The 16604-nt window shown below is 45.2% G+C and overlaps 1 protein-coding gene across 2 annotated transcripts in view; it reads right to left on the bottom strand.

Annotated features, from left to right (window-relative positions):
- Positions 1 to 5324: 5324 nt before the first annotated feature.
- Positions 5325 to 16604, bottom strand: part of LOC130519362 (NACHT, LRR and PYD domains-containing protein 12-like) — a 26721-nt gene continuing 15441 nt past the window's right edge. The window contains exons 1-8 of one of the 2 annotated variants that reach the window (XM_057022737.1): positions 16525 to 16559; positions 15161 to 15274; positions 12743 to 12846; positions 10371 to 12191; positions 9271 to 9447; positions 7268 to 7441; positions 6888 to 7061; positions 5325 to 6450 (exon numbers count right to left, since the gene is read on the bottom strand). In XM_057022737.1, coding sequence (XP_056878717.1) covers positions 6264 to 6450; positions 6888 to 7061; positions 7268 to 7441; positions 9271 to 9447; positions 10371 to 11359 — 1701 coding nt within the window. In that variant the 5' untranslated portion in view covers positions 11360 to 12191; positions 12743 to 12846; positions 15161 to 15274; positions 16525 to 16559 and the 3' untranslated portion in view covers positions 5325 to 6263. Of the gene's footprint in view, positions 6451 to 6887; positions 7062 to 7267; positions 7442 to 9270; positions 9448 to 10370; positions 12192 to 12742; positions 12847 to 15160; positions 15275 to 16524; positions 16560 to 16604 lie in introns of those variants that run through there. The other variant, XM_057022740.1, reaches the window with a different exon arrangement.

Here is a 16604-nt window from a genome sequence, read left to right as displayed (position 1 = left end):
CTGCTACCGTCTCTAACTACTGTCTCACTCACTGCTACCGTCTCTAACTACTGTCTCACTGCTACCGTCTCTAACTACTGTCTCACTGCTACCGTCTCTAGCTACTGTCTCACTGCTACCATCTCTAGCTACTGTCTCACTGCTACCGTCTCTAACTACTGTCTCACTGCTACCGTCTCTAACTACTGTCTCACTGCTACCGTCTCTAACTACTGTCTCACTGCTACCGTCTCTAACTACTGTCTCATTGCTACCATCTCTAACTCCAGTCTCACTGCTACCGTCTCTAACTACTGTCTCACTGCTACCGTCTCTAACTACTGTCTCACTGCTACCGTCTCTAACTACTGTCTCACTGCTACCGTCTCTAACTACTGTCTCACTGCTACCGTCTCTAACTACTGTCTCACTGCTACCGTCTCTAACTCCAGTCTCACTGCTACCGTCTCTAACTACTGTCTCAATGCTACCGTCTCTAACTACTGTCTCACTGCTACCGTCTCTAACTCCAGTCTCACTGCTACCGTCTCTAACTCCAGTCTCACTGCTACCGTCTCTAACTACTGTCTCACTGCTACCATCTCTAACTCCAGTCTCACTGCTACCGTCTCTAACTACTGTCTCTAACTACTGTCTCACTGCTACCGTCTCTAGCTACTGTCTCACTGCTACCGTCTCTAACTACTGTCTCACTGCTACCGTCTCTAACTACTGTCTCAATGCTACCGTCTCTAACTACTGTCTCAATGCTACCGTCTCTAACTACTGTCTCACTGCTACCGTCTCTAACTACTGTCTCTAACTACTGTCTCAATGCTACCGTCTCTAACTACTGTCTCACTGCTACCGTCTCTAACTACTGTCTTTAACTACTGTCTCACTGCTACCGTCTCTAACTCCAGTCTCACTGCTACCGTCTCTAACTACTGTCTCTAACTACTGTCTCTAACTACTGTCTCACTGCTACCGTCTCTAACTACTGTCTCTAACTACTGTCTCACTGCTACTGTCTCTAACTACCTGTTACGATACGTGGTGGTAGCGGACCCGAACGCAGGCCAGGACACAGTGGTGGAGAGGTCAAAGGCTTTATTTATAGGGAAGGGGAGCACACATTGACGACAAACAGTCCTCCTGGACCGCAGGGGGATCGGGAGGCAGCGTCTGCCCGTCCCAGGTCCATCGGCGAGTCCCCACACCAGACGCAGTCCCCCTGGACTGCTGGGAACTCGGAACACCGGTGAGTCCTCAACACGCTGCAGTCCTCCTGGACCGGCGAGGACTCGGGAGTCCGGCGCGGCACGCTCACCACACGAACGTGCCCCGAGACACTGAGGGCAGAGGCAGCCCTCCTAGACTGCAAGGGGGCGGGAGCGGTCCTCCAGGAGACACGGAACAGGAACAGGAGCGGCCCTCCAGGAAAACCGGAAGCTCGGGGACAGGAGCGGCCCTCCAGGGCAACAGGAACACAGGAATAGGAGCGACCCTCCAGGAAACTCATAGCACCAACATACGACAGGGGAGCGACCAAACAGCTTCACCACGAACAGACACCCTACCAACACCAAGGAACCCGAACAAGCACCCACACTAGACGAACAAACGCACACCCCACACGAACAGACACACTCAGGAATGTGGACAGACACCCCGGCACAACCTGCTTAAATAGGCAGCAAGATGTAAGGTGCGCCTGCCTGCAGTGCCAGCTGCACCCAATTGTGCCCAACACCACCCCCTGCAGGCCAAAGACAGACACAACCCAGAAACCCCAACACTACCATCTCCAACTCCAGTCTCACTGCTACCGTCTCTAACTTCTGTCTCACTGCTACTGTCTCTAACTACCATCTCCAACTCCAGTCTCACTGCTACTGTCTCTAACTACCGTCTCTAACTACTGTCTCTAACTAGTGTCTCTAACTCCAGTCTCACTGCTACCGTCTCTAACTACTGTCTTTAACTACTGTCTCACTGCTACCGTCTCTAACTACTGTCTTTAACTACTGTCTCACTGCTACCGTCTCTAACTACTGTCTCACTGCTACCGTCTCTAACTACCATCTCCAGCTCCAGTCTCACTGCTGCTGTCTCTAACTACCGACTCTAACTACCATCTCCAACTCCAGCCAAACTGTTACCATCTTTAACTACCATCAACAACTCCAGCCACACTGCTACTGTCTCACTGCTACCGTCTCTAACTACCATCTCCAACTCCAGTCTCACTGCTATCGTCTCTAACTACCATCTCTAACTACCATCTCCAACTCCAGTCTCACTGCTGCCGTCTCTAACTACCGACTCTAACTACTGTCTCTAACTCCAGCCACACTGCTACCGTCTCTAACTACTGTCTCTAACTACCATCTCCAACTCCAGTCTCACTGCTACCATCTCTAACTACCATCTCCAACTCCAGTCTCACTGCTACTGTCTCTAACTACCGTCTCTAACTACCATCTCTAACTACCATCTCCAACTCCAGTCTCACTGCTACCATCTCTAACTACCATCTCCAACTCCAGTCTCACTGCTACTGTCTCTAACTTCCGTCTATAACTACCGTCTCTAACTTGAAGAGAATTGTCTTTATTTTGTTTGTGTTTGTTTCTGTTTTCTGTTATAAGCACTTTAGAAGTTAGGAATAGTAGAAGGTTTAGTAAGTGGAATAAAGATAAGCAGTCAGTTGACCCTTCCTTGACATGAATACTGCTTAGACAGTTGGAGACAGTCAGACGGAAAGTGGTAGACCCCCATCGTAAAACGTGACAGAATAGTTTACTGGTGTGGATAAGTTCCTCGGCAGGAATGACCTCTGACCTGGCTATCTGGGAAGAAAATGGAGAAGAAGGACCGTACCAACACCAAAGGAGGCTGGAAGAAGAGGATGAGGTCACCCAAGAAGAAGGACTGGATTGGACTGAATTAGCATCAATAATTTACATATATTGTTCTATAAAAGACTGGGCCAAGGGATAGTTAGGGGGTCAGACTTCATGCCCTGACAATTAACTCTGTTGTTTGTAGGGTTATGAACTGGCCCAGAGCTCTGTAATATTTGTATCTTGAAATAATTTTATTGTAAATACATTTTGAAATTGGCATTTGTTTACTTGAAGTCTTCATTTAAAGAACACACGGATTGGCAGTGACACACGAGAGGTATTGCAATCCAACAGATTCAAGGTCCTGCATCTCTATTGTTAAATGAGGTTGTGATAAGAGCGTCGCCATGCATGCTAAATGTCTAGCTGGTGATAAGAAGGTCATGTTTGTCTGCAACTGCATGTGGTACTGTCAACGTTAAAGGATGAAACAACACTATCGAAGCACTTGTTTCCACAGCCATAGACGCTGCCATTAAAGCTTTCACACAGTGTGGAAGAGCACATGCTAAAGCAGGGGTCACCAACACGGTGCCCGCGGGCACCCGGTCGCCCCTCAGAACCACATGAGTCGCCCACCGGCCTGTTCTAAAAATAGCTCAAATAGCACCACTTACCAATGAGCTGCATCTCATTTATTTTGTTTGCTATTCTTGTTTAAATCACACTTACAAACTGGAAATAATATATTACAAAAAACTTTAAAAAATGTTTAATATAAATGAACTATGACCTAGTATATTTCAAAGGTCAGTATGATGCGCATGACCAAAACGTAGCGTCTACGCAGATCGCTACGACCAAACAGCCTAGCGGGCGCAGCCAAAACGAGGAGACGACTGACCCATAAAAAGATGGCAGAAAAAAGAAAGAAGACATATCATTTTCACCACGAATGGGAGGTCGAGGGTTTTTTACCACTGTGAAAGGAGCATGTGTTTGTCTTATTTGCGGGGCGACTGTGGCGACGGCGAAGCGGCACAATGTGGAGAGACATTTCACAACGTGTCACAAGCTACCACGCTAGCTATCCACAGGGCAGGGCACTGCCAGCAGGAAAAGCCCGAGAGTTAAAGGCAGCTTTGTGCAAACAGCAAGCTTTTTCACAAGGCCAGTTAAAGCCTCCCAAAAAGCAACCGAAGCCTCATTTAGAGCTACGCAATTCTTGATTAAAAAGAAGAAGGCATTTTCAGACGGGGAGGTAGTTAAAGAAGCAATGATGTTGATTGCCAAAACTGTACTTGAAGACGAGAAATACGGAACCGACGTGATCTCCAATCTCTCCGATGTTCAACTGGGGGCAGCTACGATGGTAAGAAGAGTATCTGCGATGTCCGGGAACTTGGCCGACCAGCTGGGCCGTGACCTGGCGAGGTGCAGGTGGTTTAGCCTCCTGTGACGAGTCGGTGGACAGCAGCAGTATTTGATGATTTCTCCACAAAAGAACTTCTCACACTACTGCCCCTAAAGACAACTACGAGGGGAGTTGACCTATATAACGAGGGGAGTTGACACATATAACGAGGGGAGTTGACACATAACGAGGGGAGTTGACACATATAACGAGGGGAGTTGACATACATAACGAGGTGAGTTGATATATATAACTAGGGGAGTTGACACATATAACGAGAGGAGTTGACCTATATATCTCCAATCTCTCCGATGTTCAACTGGGGGCAGCTACGATGGTAAGAAGAGTATCTGCAATGTCAGGGGGAGTTGACATATATAACGAGGGGAGTTGACATATATAACGAGGGGAGTTGACACATATAACGAGGGGAGTTGACATATATAACAAGGGGAGTTGACACATATAACGAGGGGAGTTGACATATATAACGAGGGGAGTTGACACATATAACGAGGGGAGTTGACATATAACGAGGGGAGTTGACATATATAACGAGGGGAGTTGACACATCTAATGAGGGGAGTTGACATATAACGAGGGGAGTTGACACATATAACGAGGGGAGTTGACATATATAACGAGGGGAGTTGACATATATAACGAGGGGAGTTGACACATATAACGAGGGGAGTTGACACATATAACGCGGTGAAGGAGTTTTTGGTGGAGAAAAAAGTGCCGCTGGAAAAGCTGGTATCAGTGACTACAGACGGGGCTCCTGCTGTGAGCGGCCCACCACAGACGGGGCTCCCGCTGTGAGCGGCCCACTACAGACGGGGCTCCCGCTGTGAGCGGCCCACTACAGACGGGGCTCCCGCTGTGAGCGGCCGAATACAGACGGGGCTCCCGCTGTGAGCGGCCCACTACAGACGGGGCTCCTGCTATGAGCGGCCCACTACAGACGGGCATGCATGTAAGCTATCGTAGCGCTAATGCTAATGCTAACCTTGATGCTAACGCTAACCCTAATATAATAAGAATATAAAAGAATGAGTGGAGACAGAAGAGAGAATGAGACGTTTTTGGCGCGTGTCGCTCTTGATTTAGTGTTTATTTTTGCAGTAAACTTAAAGGAGGCCTTTTCCCTTTATGTTTGATTCCATTTAAGCTGATATTCCATTCTTGACATCTTTAAATTTACAGTATTCATGGGAGATTTATTTGGTCATTTTGCTTCTTTTTATTTCCTATTTCCCACATTTATTCATAGTTTTTATTAGATTGCAATAAATCCTATAACATTTACCAGACTGACTAAAGTCAAATGACCTGCGGTTCCCACCGATAGCCGTCATTCTGATGGGTTTTTGCTGGCTGCAGCTGAAATATTCCAATGCTCCATGTCACAGAGACAGTAAATACTAAACCCTAAAGATTCTGAAGGATGTGGTTTTCCTTCAATTTCACCTTTATCATTTTGTGATTTATTTCTCTATATATGGGTATGTATATGTGCGTCTGTGTATGTGCGTATACATATACATATATATATATATATATATATATATATATATTTTTTTTTTTTTTTTTTTTTTTTTTTACTATTGGAAATTTGTTATACTGCTATACCAATGTTTTTGATTCCCTATCTGTGAAAAACATCAATAAAGAAAGTTTGTATAAAAAAAAAAGATTCTGAAGGCATGATGTAAAATAGTAACGTATAATACAGACATTTGAAGAGACAATTAAGAGAATGTTTCCATGCTTCTAAGAGTGGCCGAGGAGCCATTTAGAACTTTATAAAGATGCATTGTGTGATACCAGGAACTAATTTAACTTCAAGGCGAAGCTGCTTCTGCTTTGTCGACCATCGACTGATCTCCTGAAAGTCCACCAGCGCTTTTTAAAAACTGAATTCTTCATCTATGGAGGGAGTAGACGGCAGATGTTTCCACAGATGCTCTTCACCAGTGGTCAGTGAGTGATGCAGCAGATGAGCGGGAGTTGACTGGCTTCTACCAGCCATGTCTCAATGTCTCCAGCACATAGTGTGGATTCTCTAGGAGATCAGACAGCAGCTTCACTCCTGAATCCTGCAGCTGGTTGTAACTCAGGTCCAGTTCTCTGAGATGGGAGGGATTGGACCTCAGCGCCGAGGCCAGAGAGCCACAGCTGATCTCTGATAAGCTGCAGTCCCTTAATCTAAATAAAGAAGGGAAACTTTTATAAGGTTATAAGTGAAACCAGTATTAATCTGAAAGGTTAATCAAAGGCATGATCTGTAAATATTTAATTTAGTTACAGGTTAAAAAATGATAGTAATATGTAATTACCACAATTCCAACCTCTCAGGTTTGCACTGTTCCAGAGGAGAATATATATTGTTCTGGCCCTCACTCTTCCCAGGTTCTCCCACCTCTTTCCCTCCCATCTCATCATGGAGATCCATCTCACCTGTGGCTCATCTTTAAAGGCACAACCTGTCTTAGATGACTTCCTGTCTCCTTCACCATCTCCCTCCTCGTTGGCTGGTGTCTACCAGGCACCCTCACCTAGTTTTGTCTAATTTTGGTTACCATCTGTCGGCTTTTTCATTGTCCTTAAATTGACATTTTGACATTTTTGAAAATGGTGTTTACCTCAGAGTTTCCAGTCGGCAGTTTGGAAAGTGGAGAAAACCACAGAGCAGCTTCACTCCTGAATCCTGCAGCTGGTTGTTGCTGAGGTCCAGTTCTCTGAGATGGGAGGGATTGGACCTCAGCGCCGAGGCCAGAGAGCCACAGCTGATCTCTGATAAGCTGCAGTTAATCAATCTGAAAAATGCAGGATGAGGTTATACGGTGCAGGTCTGCATGTTATCTGCGTCAGTACTAAACCTACGTTAGTTCTTAGTTGGGTCAGACCTGAATTCACGATATTCCAAGGAATTTTTTTAATGTGGTGCATCACAGCAGTGTTGAGAACAGCCTCACTTCACCATCTTAGCAGCTGGTATATAGGTAGAAAAATGAAGACTGACCTGAGCGTCTCCAGTTTACAGTTTGGACTCTCCAGTCCAGAACAGAGCCGCTTCACTCCTGAATCCTGCAACGTGTTGTGGCTCAGGTCCAGAACCCTCAGATGGGAGAGGTTGGACTTCAGAGCTGAGGCCACAGAATCACAGCTGGTCTCTGATAAACTGCAGCCACTTAGTCTAAAATAACAATTATTTTGAGAGAAGACAAATAAAAATCAACATGTACCAGAGCAAAACACAGCTTACAAGCAACAAACCTCTCGTCCTGCACCGGCTTATCTGCCGTATGTTCCTATTTTGGGTTCTTTCAGGGCGGTTGGACAAGATCTACACCGTATGTAAAGTGTGTGTGGGTCAAAATACCTTCCAAGTTTGTGAGACCACATTTCTCAATAGCACTCAACTCTTGTCAGGAGTTGGGACAAAGCGACCCACTCCTGATAGCTTGTGGGCGATGCTGCAGCGACCCTGCAATCCCTACACTCTCTGGTGAAACCAAATCAAAGGTTTTAGACACTGCTGGATGCTGGAAGGGTGGCTATAGTCTGGACGCATCGTTCCCCTGTCTGCACATTTCTCCAACAATGATTGGCAGCTGGTGTCACTTGTTCTCCAGATGAGAGAAGGAAAGAGAGCCCCCCCACAGTGTGTTTGATTGCCCCACTGCAAGCTCAATGCTGCCAGAAAACATTGCAGGAGCATCAATTCCCCTCAGGGCATCAACAAGGAGCTCAGGAAAAGGTGCAGCTGCCACCTACTAGAGACAAGCACACTGAGCTGAGATTCAAAGCCCTCTCCTCCCAAGAGAAGAGCTTGTTTGTTGGAGGCTCTTCTGGGCGATACCTGGTGCCACAGCTCCAACTCAGCCCGTCTCTGGAGCTGAGGTGGAGCTTAGCAAGTTTCATGGTTCTCCACCACTTCCTCTCGCTGAGGACCTTCTCAGCTGGTGGTTTCTGCTCCACCTTCCAAGTTGAGCAGGTGATACTTCTGCATTCCTGCCACCAGGGTCTCTGCAGAAAGAGTCTTCTCTACTGTTTTATATTATATTGTAGAAAATTAGGATTTTTGGTTGATCTCTGAGATATTGTTGACTAAGAGCAGGTTTTTCTTTAATAACATAGAAAGATTCGATGAGAAGAGCAAATGTATTATTTTATGAGCTACTTCCACTACTATTATATACACATACTTCCATATTGTCTTAGATTGCAAGCTGCATTTATTGCATCGTTCATAGAAAGTCATATTTGTGAGGAGAAAAACTCAAATAAGGTCATTTTCTTTAATGACCATTACAACAGAAGGAGGCGATGAACAAACAGATTTATCTAAAAATGTGTGAAAACTTATGGATGGAAACCTTTTTAAAATGGTTGCATTGTGTAGAATCGGTGTAGAATCAACTTGTTGACTTCTGATTTGGACTCCAATGGAAGTGAGGTGCAACAATTGTGGATGCTGAAAGCTTCAGATCTTCATGAAGGTTTCTGTGGTTGGACTGACCTGCTGCCCCTTTAAGAGGGAGGCAGGTTTGGGCTTCTGGCTGGAATGAAGCCACCTAAGATGAGAATGACTGCAGGCTTTCGGTACCAAGGTTTAACAGGGGGCTCACTTCACACTTGGGCTTTTCTCTTTTTTGGGATGGCTTTTCTCAGGAGAGAAGGGGCATGGCACACTGCAGCAGCTTTCTTTTTGGGGTTTCTAGTTTTCCTTCTGATCTTTAAAAGACAGGAAGAACCATTTTTGATTGGTCTGAATGTTTGGGCGGTTTTGTGGCCAGCCTAAAATAAAACAAGACAAATCTACAACTGATACTTCCTTTCTAGTCATTGATGACCATCCTCACATGGGACAGATTTCCACAACCAATTTAATACTGCAAATCTGTCCTGTGTGGTCTTTTTTCTGAGAACTGTAACACTACGTTTATAACAAAGATCAAACATGGAAACATTTATTGTCTAACTAGTTACACCTGGGAAAGTACTGGATCATCTCTGACTGACCTGAGCGTCTCCAGTCTGCAGTTTGGATGCATCATTGCAGAAGACAGTAACTTTACTCCGGCATCTGTCAGGCTTTTGTTCCTGCTTAAGTCCAGCTCCCGTAGATGAGAAGGGTTTGACGTCATTGCTGAGGCCACAACTTCCCAATGACTCGTTGAAAGAAAACTACCAGACAGTCTGTTGTGTATGAAACAAAAACAGTGAGTCAAACTTTGGGATTTCTAATCAACTTATCTGAGAATCGACCTCAACACAAATGTAGCTCATTTCCTGGAAAAGCTAAATTCAACACCGTAGAGCAACAGTTTGAACGACCATCAGATCTGAAATGCAACTGAATTATTCTCAACATTTGTCTTATTTTAGAACAGCTCATAATTACTCAATATTTAAAATGATTGTAGCAAATGGTTTAAAGAAACGTGCATCTTTTTATCTGTCTATCGGCTCTTTGGATATTTTGCATTTCATCCAATTTGTACGATCGTGCGTCAAGTCTTAATTCAGCGATCCGATCGATGACATCAGAGTCTCTGGTTGCATCGATTGCCCTCAGCTTCTGTTATATCTGCCTGTTTCCCTTCAAATCATTTTCACTGCACCTTTTGTTGCTAGTGATGAAGTTGCCACCTAACGGGTGTGGAAAGGCTCAAACAACTTTGTGGGTCACATAAAGGCTCCAAACGGAACCGCCACAAAGACCTAAAACACCCATTTAAACCAACGAGGCCGGCTGTTTTTACGTTGAACAAATGAAGCAAAATAGTCACGTGTCATTAGTTAAAATGTGTTTTTCTGTCGAATACGATGTATACAAACAAACAAAAGTGATTTAATGACATGACAGTAATTTCATGATAGTCAGTTAACTTGTGGCTCCTATTATTCCTGCCTTATGTTGGTTTGTCTGGATTGACCTTTGAACTTATATCCAGCCAGTGTTGAACATTTCTGGATGAATTGTTATTGTTTTTAATTTATGGACGCTGCAATGGAAATAAAGAATTGAAGGAATGACCACTGGAGGGGGTATTGCTACCTGACATGATCCACTCGCTTGATTTAAACGCTGATGTCCGGCCCCAGAAATCTTTACTTACACGGCCTTCCTGCAGTTCCTCACAGCTGGAATCAGGCGACGTCGTCCCTCATCTGAGGTGTTGTACTGCTGCAGGTTCAGCTCATCCAGAACCTCCTCTGACATCTGCAGCAGGTAGGCCAGAGCTGAACAGTGGATCTCTGACAGTCTCCTCTGTGATTTCTTCTCTGACTTCAGGAACTCTTGGATCTCCTGATGGACTGACTGATCCTTCATCTCCATCAGACAGTGGAAGATGTTGATGCTTCTGTCTGGGGAGATTCCACCACTGTTCTCCTCCTTCAGGTTGTTGAGGACCTTCTGGATGGTTCCTGGGTGGCTGTCCCTCTGATCCAACAGTCCACCCAAGATCCTCTGATTGGACTCCAGAGAGAGACCATGAAGGAAGCGAACAAACAAGTCCAGGTGGCCATTTTCACTTTTGAGAGATTTCATGAGTGCTCTCCCGAGGAAGTCATCAAGAGATGTGGCTGGACCGTAATTATACAACCCAGCAAACCCGGAAAAGTCCTTTGGTTCAGAATATTTTAGGAACTGACTAACCGCTGTGTCTTTCCTGGTGTAACGGTGGAACATGTAGACGGCAGCCAGAAACTCCTGAATGCTCAGATGAACAAAGCAGTAGACTGATTTCTGGAAGATCACACTCTCTCTTTTGAAGATCTCTGTACAAACTCCTGAGTACACCGACACCTCGGAGACGTCCAGTCCACATTGCTCCAGGTCTTCTGAGTAGAACATGATGTTTCCTTTCTTCAGATGTTCAAACGCCAGCCGACCCAACTTCAGAAGGAGTTCTTTGTCAGCCTTAGTCAGTTTCTCTGGTCTCTGCTTTCCTTCATACTTCTGCTTCTTCCTCTTTATCTGAACCATCAGGAAGTGTGAGTAGAGGTCAGTCAGGGTTTGGGGCAGCTCTCCTCTCTGGTCTCTGGTCATCATGTCCTCCAGAACTATAGCAGTGATCCAGCAGAAAACTGGGATCAGACACATGATGTGGAGGCTCCTGGAGGCCTTGATGTGTGAGATGATTCTCTGGGACAGATCTTCATCACTGAACCTCCTCCTGAAGTACTCCTCCTTCTGGGAGTCAGTGAAGCCTCGTACTTCTGTGATCCTGTCAACACACGAGGGAGGAATCTGATGGGCTGCTGCAGGTCTGGAGGTGATCCAGATGAGAGCTGAGGGAAGCAGGTTCCCCTGGATGAGGTTCACCAGGAGCACCTCAACTGACGATACTTGTGTGACATCAGAGATGACCTGATGGTTGTTGAAACCCAGTGAAAATCTGCTTTCATCCAGGCCATCAAAGATGAACAGAAGTTTCCAGACAGTCAGATCTTCTGCTCTGATCTTCTGTAATGTTGGATGGAAAACATGAAGCAGTGAGAGAAGACTGTGCTGCTCAGCTCTGATCAAGTTCAGCTCCCTGCATGAGAGCGGAAGCACCAGACTGATGTCTTGGTTCTCCAAACCTTCTGCCCAGTCCAGACTGAACTTCTGCACTGAGAAGGTTTTTCCAACGCCGGCGACACCGTTGGTCAGAACCACTCTGATGTGTCCTGTTGCTCAGATAAGACTTTGAAGATCTCCTGGCACTTGATTGGAGTGTCCTGGATGTTCTTCTTGGAGGTTCTCTCAAGCTGTCTCACCTCATGTTGTGTGTCCACCTCCTCACTTTGTCCCTCAGTGATGTAGAGCTCAGTGTAGATCTTGTTCAGCAGGATTCCACTTCCTGCTTCATGAGTTCCTTCAGTCACATGTTCACATCTTCTCTTCAGACTCATCTTATGACCTTCTATCAGCTCCTGCAGTTCACCACCCTCTAAAACAAACAATCTTTTAAATCCTTTTACAATTGTCATCTACAGCAGTAACACAGATGTCCTCAACTGGAAAATATTCTGTCATGTTTGAATGATAGAAGCAACAGTCGGGTAATGACCCATCTCACTGTCAGTTTGAAATGTGATGTCTTCTTATGTACACCTATTCTTTTATTTCATTGGGTTTCAATCTAATTTAGTCTATAACAACCATTTCCATGTCTTCCAAGAGTTTGCTTGGACTAAACAGCTGGTAAAAGCTGGATGATATTTAGAAAAACACATCAAACCTTCTCCAAACACATCATACTCAGCAGACCCATTGTCCTGTAAAGGTCACCTGCCTTCAACTCTTTAACACTTTCCAGAACTAAATGACTAAATGTTGCTAAATACTGTCTAAGCATTTAGGAAGGTCTGAAGAGGGTCCAGGGGTTCCAGTGGAACCAAACAAGAGCTCTCTGGATCTTCTCCTGCACATTGTAAATACACAAGTTGTTCCTTTATTCCGACCCAAAAGTATCTTATAAATACAAATGTACGAGCTTACGTGAGACGCTGTTGTTCAGGTCGGCGGTCTGCAGTTCAGTTCTCCGTTTGTTTTCACCCTCGGGACAGGAGGAATCTCCAATGGAAGCAGACCGTTTCTGATAGCTGTCAAAAATGGGAATAGTGGTTATACATGTCTACTGGGCGTTAGCAACGCCTAAGAAAGGCTGCGTTCACTTCTACTTTCAGTTTGCTCTGACAGTTGAAGATTGAATGAACACTGAGCAAAAAATATAAAGTTATTTACGTTCCAACAAGCTCGTTTAGTTGGAGAAAAGTGTATTTGATCTAAGTGTTTAGTGGCGTTTCTTCATTGTGAATTTATGTTAAAAATAAAAGTGCCAAATCAGGAATATAAACTCATAGAATAGAACAAAAGTTCTCCATTTATGCTCCAAATACAGTCGTCTGGTCTCTGAAACTGATCATTAAATAGCACAGAGGTCACGCGTATTCAAAAGCTTATTTCAACCATTTAGAAATGACTGATATTGTTGTCTATGGGTTTATTAGAACCAGGAGCCTTATAAATAGACTTTTTAATGAATTTTCATGACATGTGGTGGAACAGTGTGGCAGAACAAGCTGCACAGACCTGCCATGTCTTACCCATCCGTATCTAAATGGAGAGCTGGAGCACTCTGCAATGATGGATATTGTTGGGAAACTTTAAAATATATGCCTAGGAATTTTTGTGAGATGATGTTAACCCATGTAGGAGAAATGACCAGTTAAAAACACAAGCAATTTTCAGTTTTAAAAGATTTACCACACTAAAATTAACATGGGAGTTAATGGGAGCGAACGCCTGACATGTTGGTGCACTGTTTCATTAATTTAATTTTTCACGATAGTAGAGGCTAATACCCACAAAATTATGTTTTGTATGGTTGTGAAATGTTCTAAGGCAGAGTTATGTGGTTCAGAAAACCTTACTTTAAAGGTGACCCTTGAGCTCCAATACCAAAGTTTAAAGGGTGCCACACAAACACATCATCATGCTTTAGTTTTCTTACATTTCCTCTGAATTCTGAAGTTTATTATTGAACCTTTGGACCGGTCACTCTTCAGGGACACACAGCTGGGCACTGTGGACTCTGCTCTGTCCTCGTCCATCCTGAGGAAACATCAGAAATAGTGATGAGACTGTGATGAAGGTAAATAATCTGTAGAGGTTGTAGTTAAATAATCCCAATTCACTGCATTTTTATCAAACAGGAACATTTCAGATCAGGGGGCCGTTCTTCCCAATCACACCTCTCCAGGTCTCACTGTCGCTGCCGACGTGAGCATTGAAGTCACCCAGGAGGACGAGGGAGCCCCCAGAAGGAGCACTCTCCAGCACTCCCTCTCAGGACTCCAAAAAGGGTGGATACGCTGAAGTGCTGTTTGGGCCACAGGATCCGTCCCCCCACCCGAAGGCGAAGGGAGGCTACCCTCTCATCCACCGGGGTAAACTCCAATATCCAGGCACTGAGCCGGGGAGCAACCAGAATTGCCACCCCTGCCCATCGCCTCTCACCATCGGCAACTCCAGAGTGGTAGAGAGTCCAACCCCTCTCGAGTAGACTGGTTCCAGAGCCCTTGCTGTGCGTCGAGGTGAGGCCGACTATGTCTAGTCGGAACTTCTCAACCTCGCGCACCAGCTCAGGCTCCTTTCCCACCAGAAAGGTCACATTCCATGTCCCCAGAGCCAGTTTATGCAGCCGGGGATCAGACCGCCAAGGTCCCTGCCTTCGGCCGCTACCAAACACACAATGCACCCAACCCCCCCGGCCCCTCCTGCAGGTGGTGAGCCCACAGGAAGGGGGTCCCATGTTGCCTCTTCGGGCTGTGCCCGGCCGGACTCCATGGGCAGAGGTCCGGCCACCAGGCGCTCGCCAACGTGCCCCGGCCCCAGGCCTGGCTCCAGGAGGGGGCCCCGGTGACCCGCATCCGGGCAAAGGAAACTTGAGACCAATGTTATTTTTCTTCATTAGGGGGTCCTGGGCTACGCTTTGTCTGGTCCCTCACCTAGGACCTGTTTGCCATGGGTGGCCCTACCAGGGGCATAAAGCCCCAGACAACGGAGCTCCCAGGATCATTGGGACAGGCAAACCCCTCCACCACGATAAGGGGGTAGCCCAGGAGGGTATTGGACTTCTGTGCTCGTCTCAGATTGTCCATAACAAACATCTTGTTCAGGCATAAAGGCGTCCACATGTGCACTTGGCACCAGGACGCCTTAGGCCGCAGATCGATGATCGACTTTGTGGTCGCGTCATCGGATTTGCGGCCGCATGTTCTGGACACTCAGGTGAATTTTAAAGAGCTGATGAATTTCATTTTTCACGATAGTAGAGGCTAATACCTACAAAATGATGTTTTGTATGGTTGTGAAATGTTCTAAGGCAGAGTTATGTGGTTCAGAAAACCTTACTTTAAAGGTGAGCCTTGAGGTCCAATACCGAAATCTAAAGGGTAGCCTTTGGACTGGTCACTCTTCAGGAACTCCCAGCTGGGCACTGTGGACTCTGCTCTGTCCTCGTCCATCCTGAGGAAACATCAGAAATAGTGATGAGACTGTGATGAAGGTAAATAATCTGTAGAGGTTGTAGTTAAATAATCCCAATTCACTGAGTTTTTATCAAACAGGAACATTTCTAATACATTCTGGATAACAACTGAATCAATCAATCAATGATGTCTCTGTATAATTTTCATGTTTTCAGAGTTTAAGCTGCTTTTTTTAACTGTTCCCTGCAGTGAGAAAAGAACTGGCACCTTTTCCAGCCCATCATCCTGCAGCACTGAATGTGCTCTAAAGTTCTTTCCAGAGCAAACGTCTCTGCACTTGCAGCAACATGTTGTAGTCATGGATCCGTGAGGAGAACCGGATACAGGAAACGCCCCCACTTTGATCCCAAAACCCAACTGGTGGCCAACAGTGGTCCGGCAACGACGGGGACGCTGGTCCATCGGGCCGACAACACTGGTTTTTCACAGGCCAACATGGTGAAAGGACTGTCTTCAGCTCAGCCACTAAATTATCTGGTGCTACATAAACATACTAGTCAGGACTTTTTAACTTCCCTCCTTTGTTCCCCTCTTCAATTATTTCTATGATCCAAGTCCTCAAAGATCACTGCTCTATTTAAAATAGATGAAAGAAATGACACCCACTCCTGCATTTCTGTCACAGTGGTTCCACAACATAGAACAATAAACCACTGGGAGAAAACGTGCAACATGAACCCAAAATCCTGTTGGTGTCCTGTGATCCTGGGTGGATTTAGTTATTTAGTTATTTTGAAAGTTTATTGTCTTAATTTGGTCCGGCTGAGAGATGCTAACTTGCCCACGATTAGATGTTGTTTGACAGGTAATACCAAAATATCCAGCTGTAACCTGGACTGTTGAACAACTCTAATAACTCTAAGAGCTTTTCACCTGTCACAAAAATGTCGCTCTTCCTGCTTCGTCTGAACAGAATACTTTCACTTTTAAAACCTAATCAACAGATTTATGGCGTATATATTACTACCATTAAAGCATTCTGGGAGGGTTTAAAGTTCTTTTAGAATCAGTCGCATAAAGCAGAAAAATAAACTAAACTTCACTTAGAAAGACTATTCAACTATAACTAAAGCCAGACTATAAGAAAGTTAATTAAGAACTATTCATTTATAATGCATAATGATGCTTTGTGCTAAAACTAAATATGAAGTCTAGTTGATTCAAATCTTGACTTTATCTCCAAACACAACTGTCAATTCTTTTCAATAATGCTCTTCGTTTACTCACCTTGTCGGTCTTCAGTCTTCCTGCTTAGTCTGAAAGGAATACTTTGAAAAACTCGTTTGTTGGGTTCCCAGTTTCTGGGA

The sequence above is a fragment of the Takifugu flavidus genome, chromosome 2, assembly GCF_003711565.1.
Source record: "Takifugu flavidus isolate HTHZ2018 chromosome 2, ASM371156v2, whole genome shotgun sequence".
Taxonomy (NCBI): domain Eukaryota; kingdom Metazoa; phylum Chordata; class Actinopteri; order Tetraodontiformes; family Tetraodontidae; genus Takifugu; species Takifugu flavidus.
This window is presented reverse-complemented; position numbering and strand designations above follow the sequence as displayed.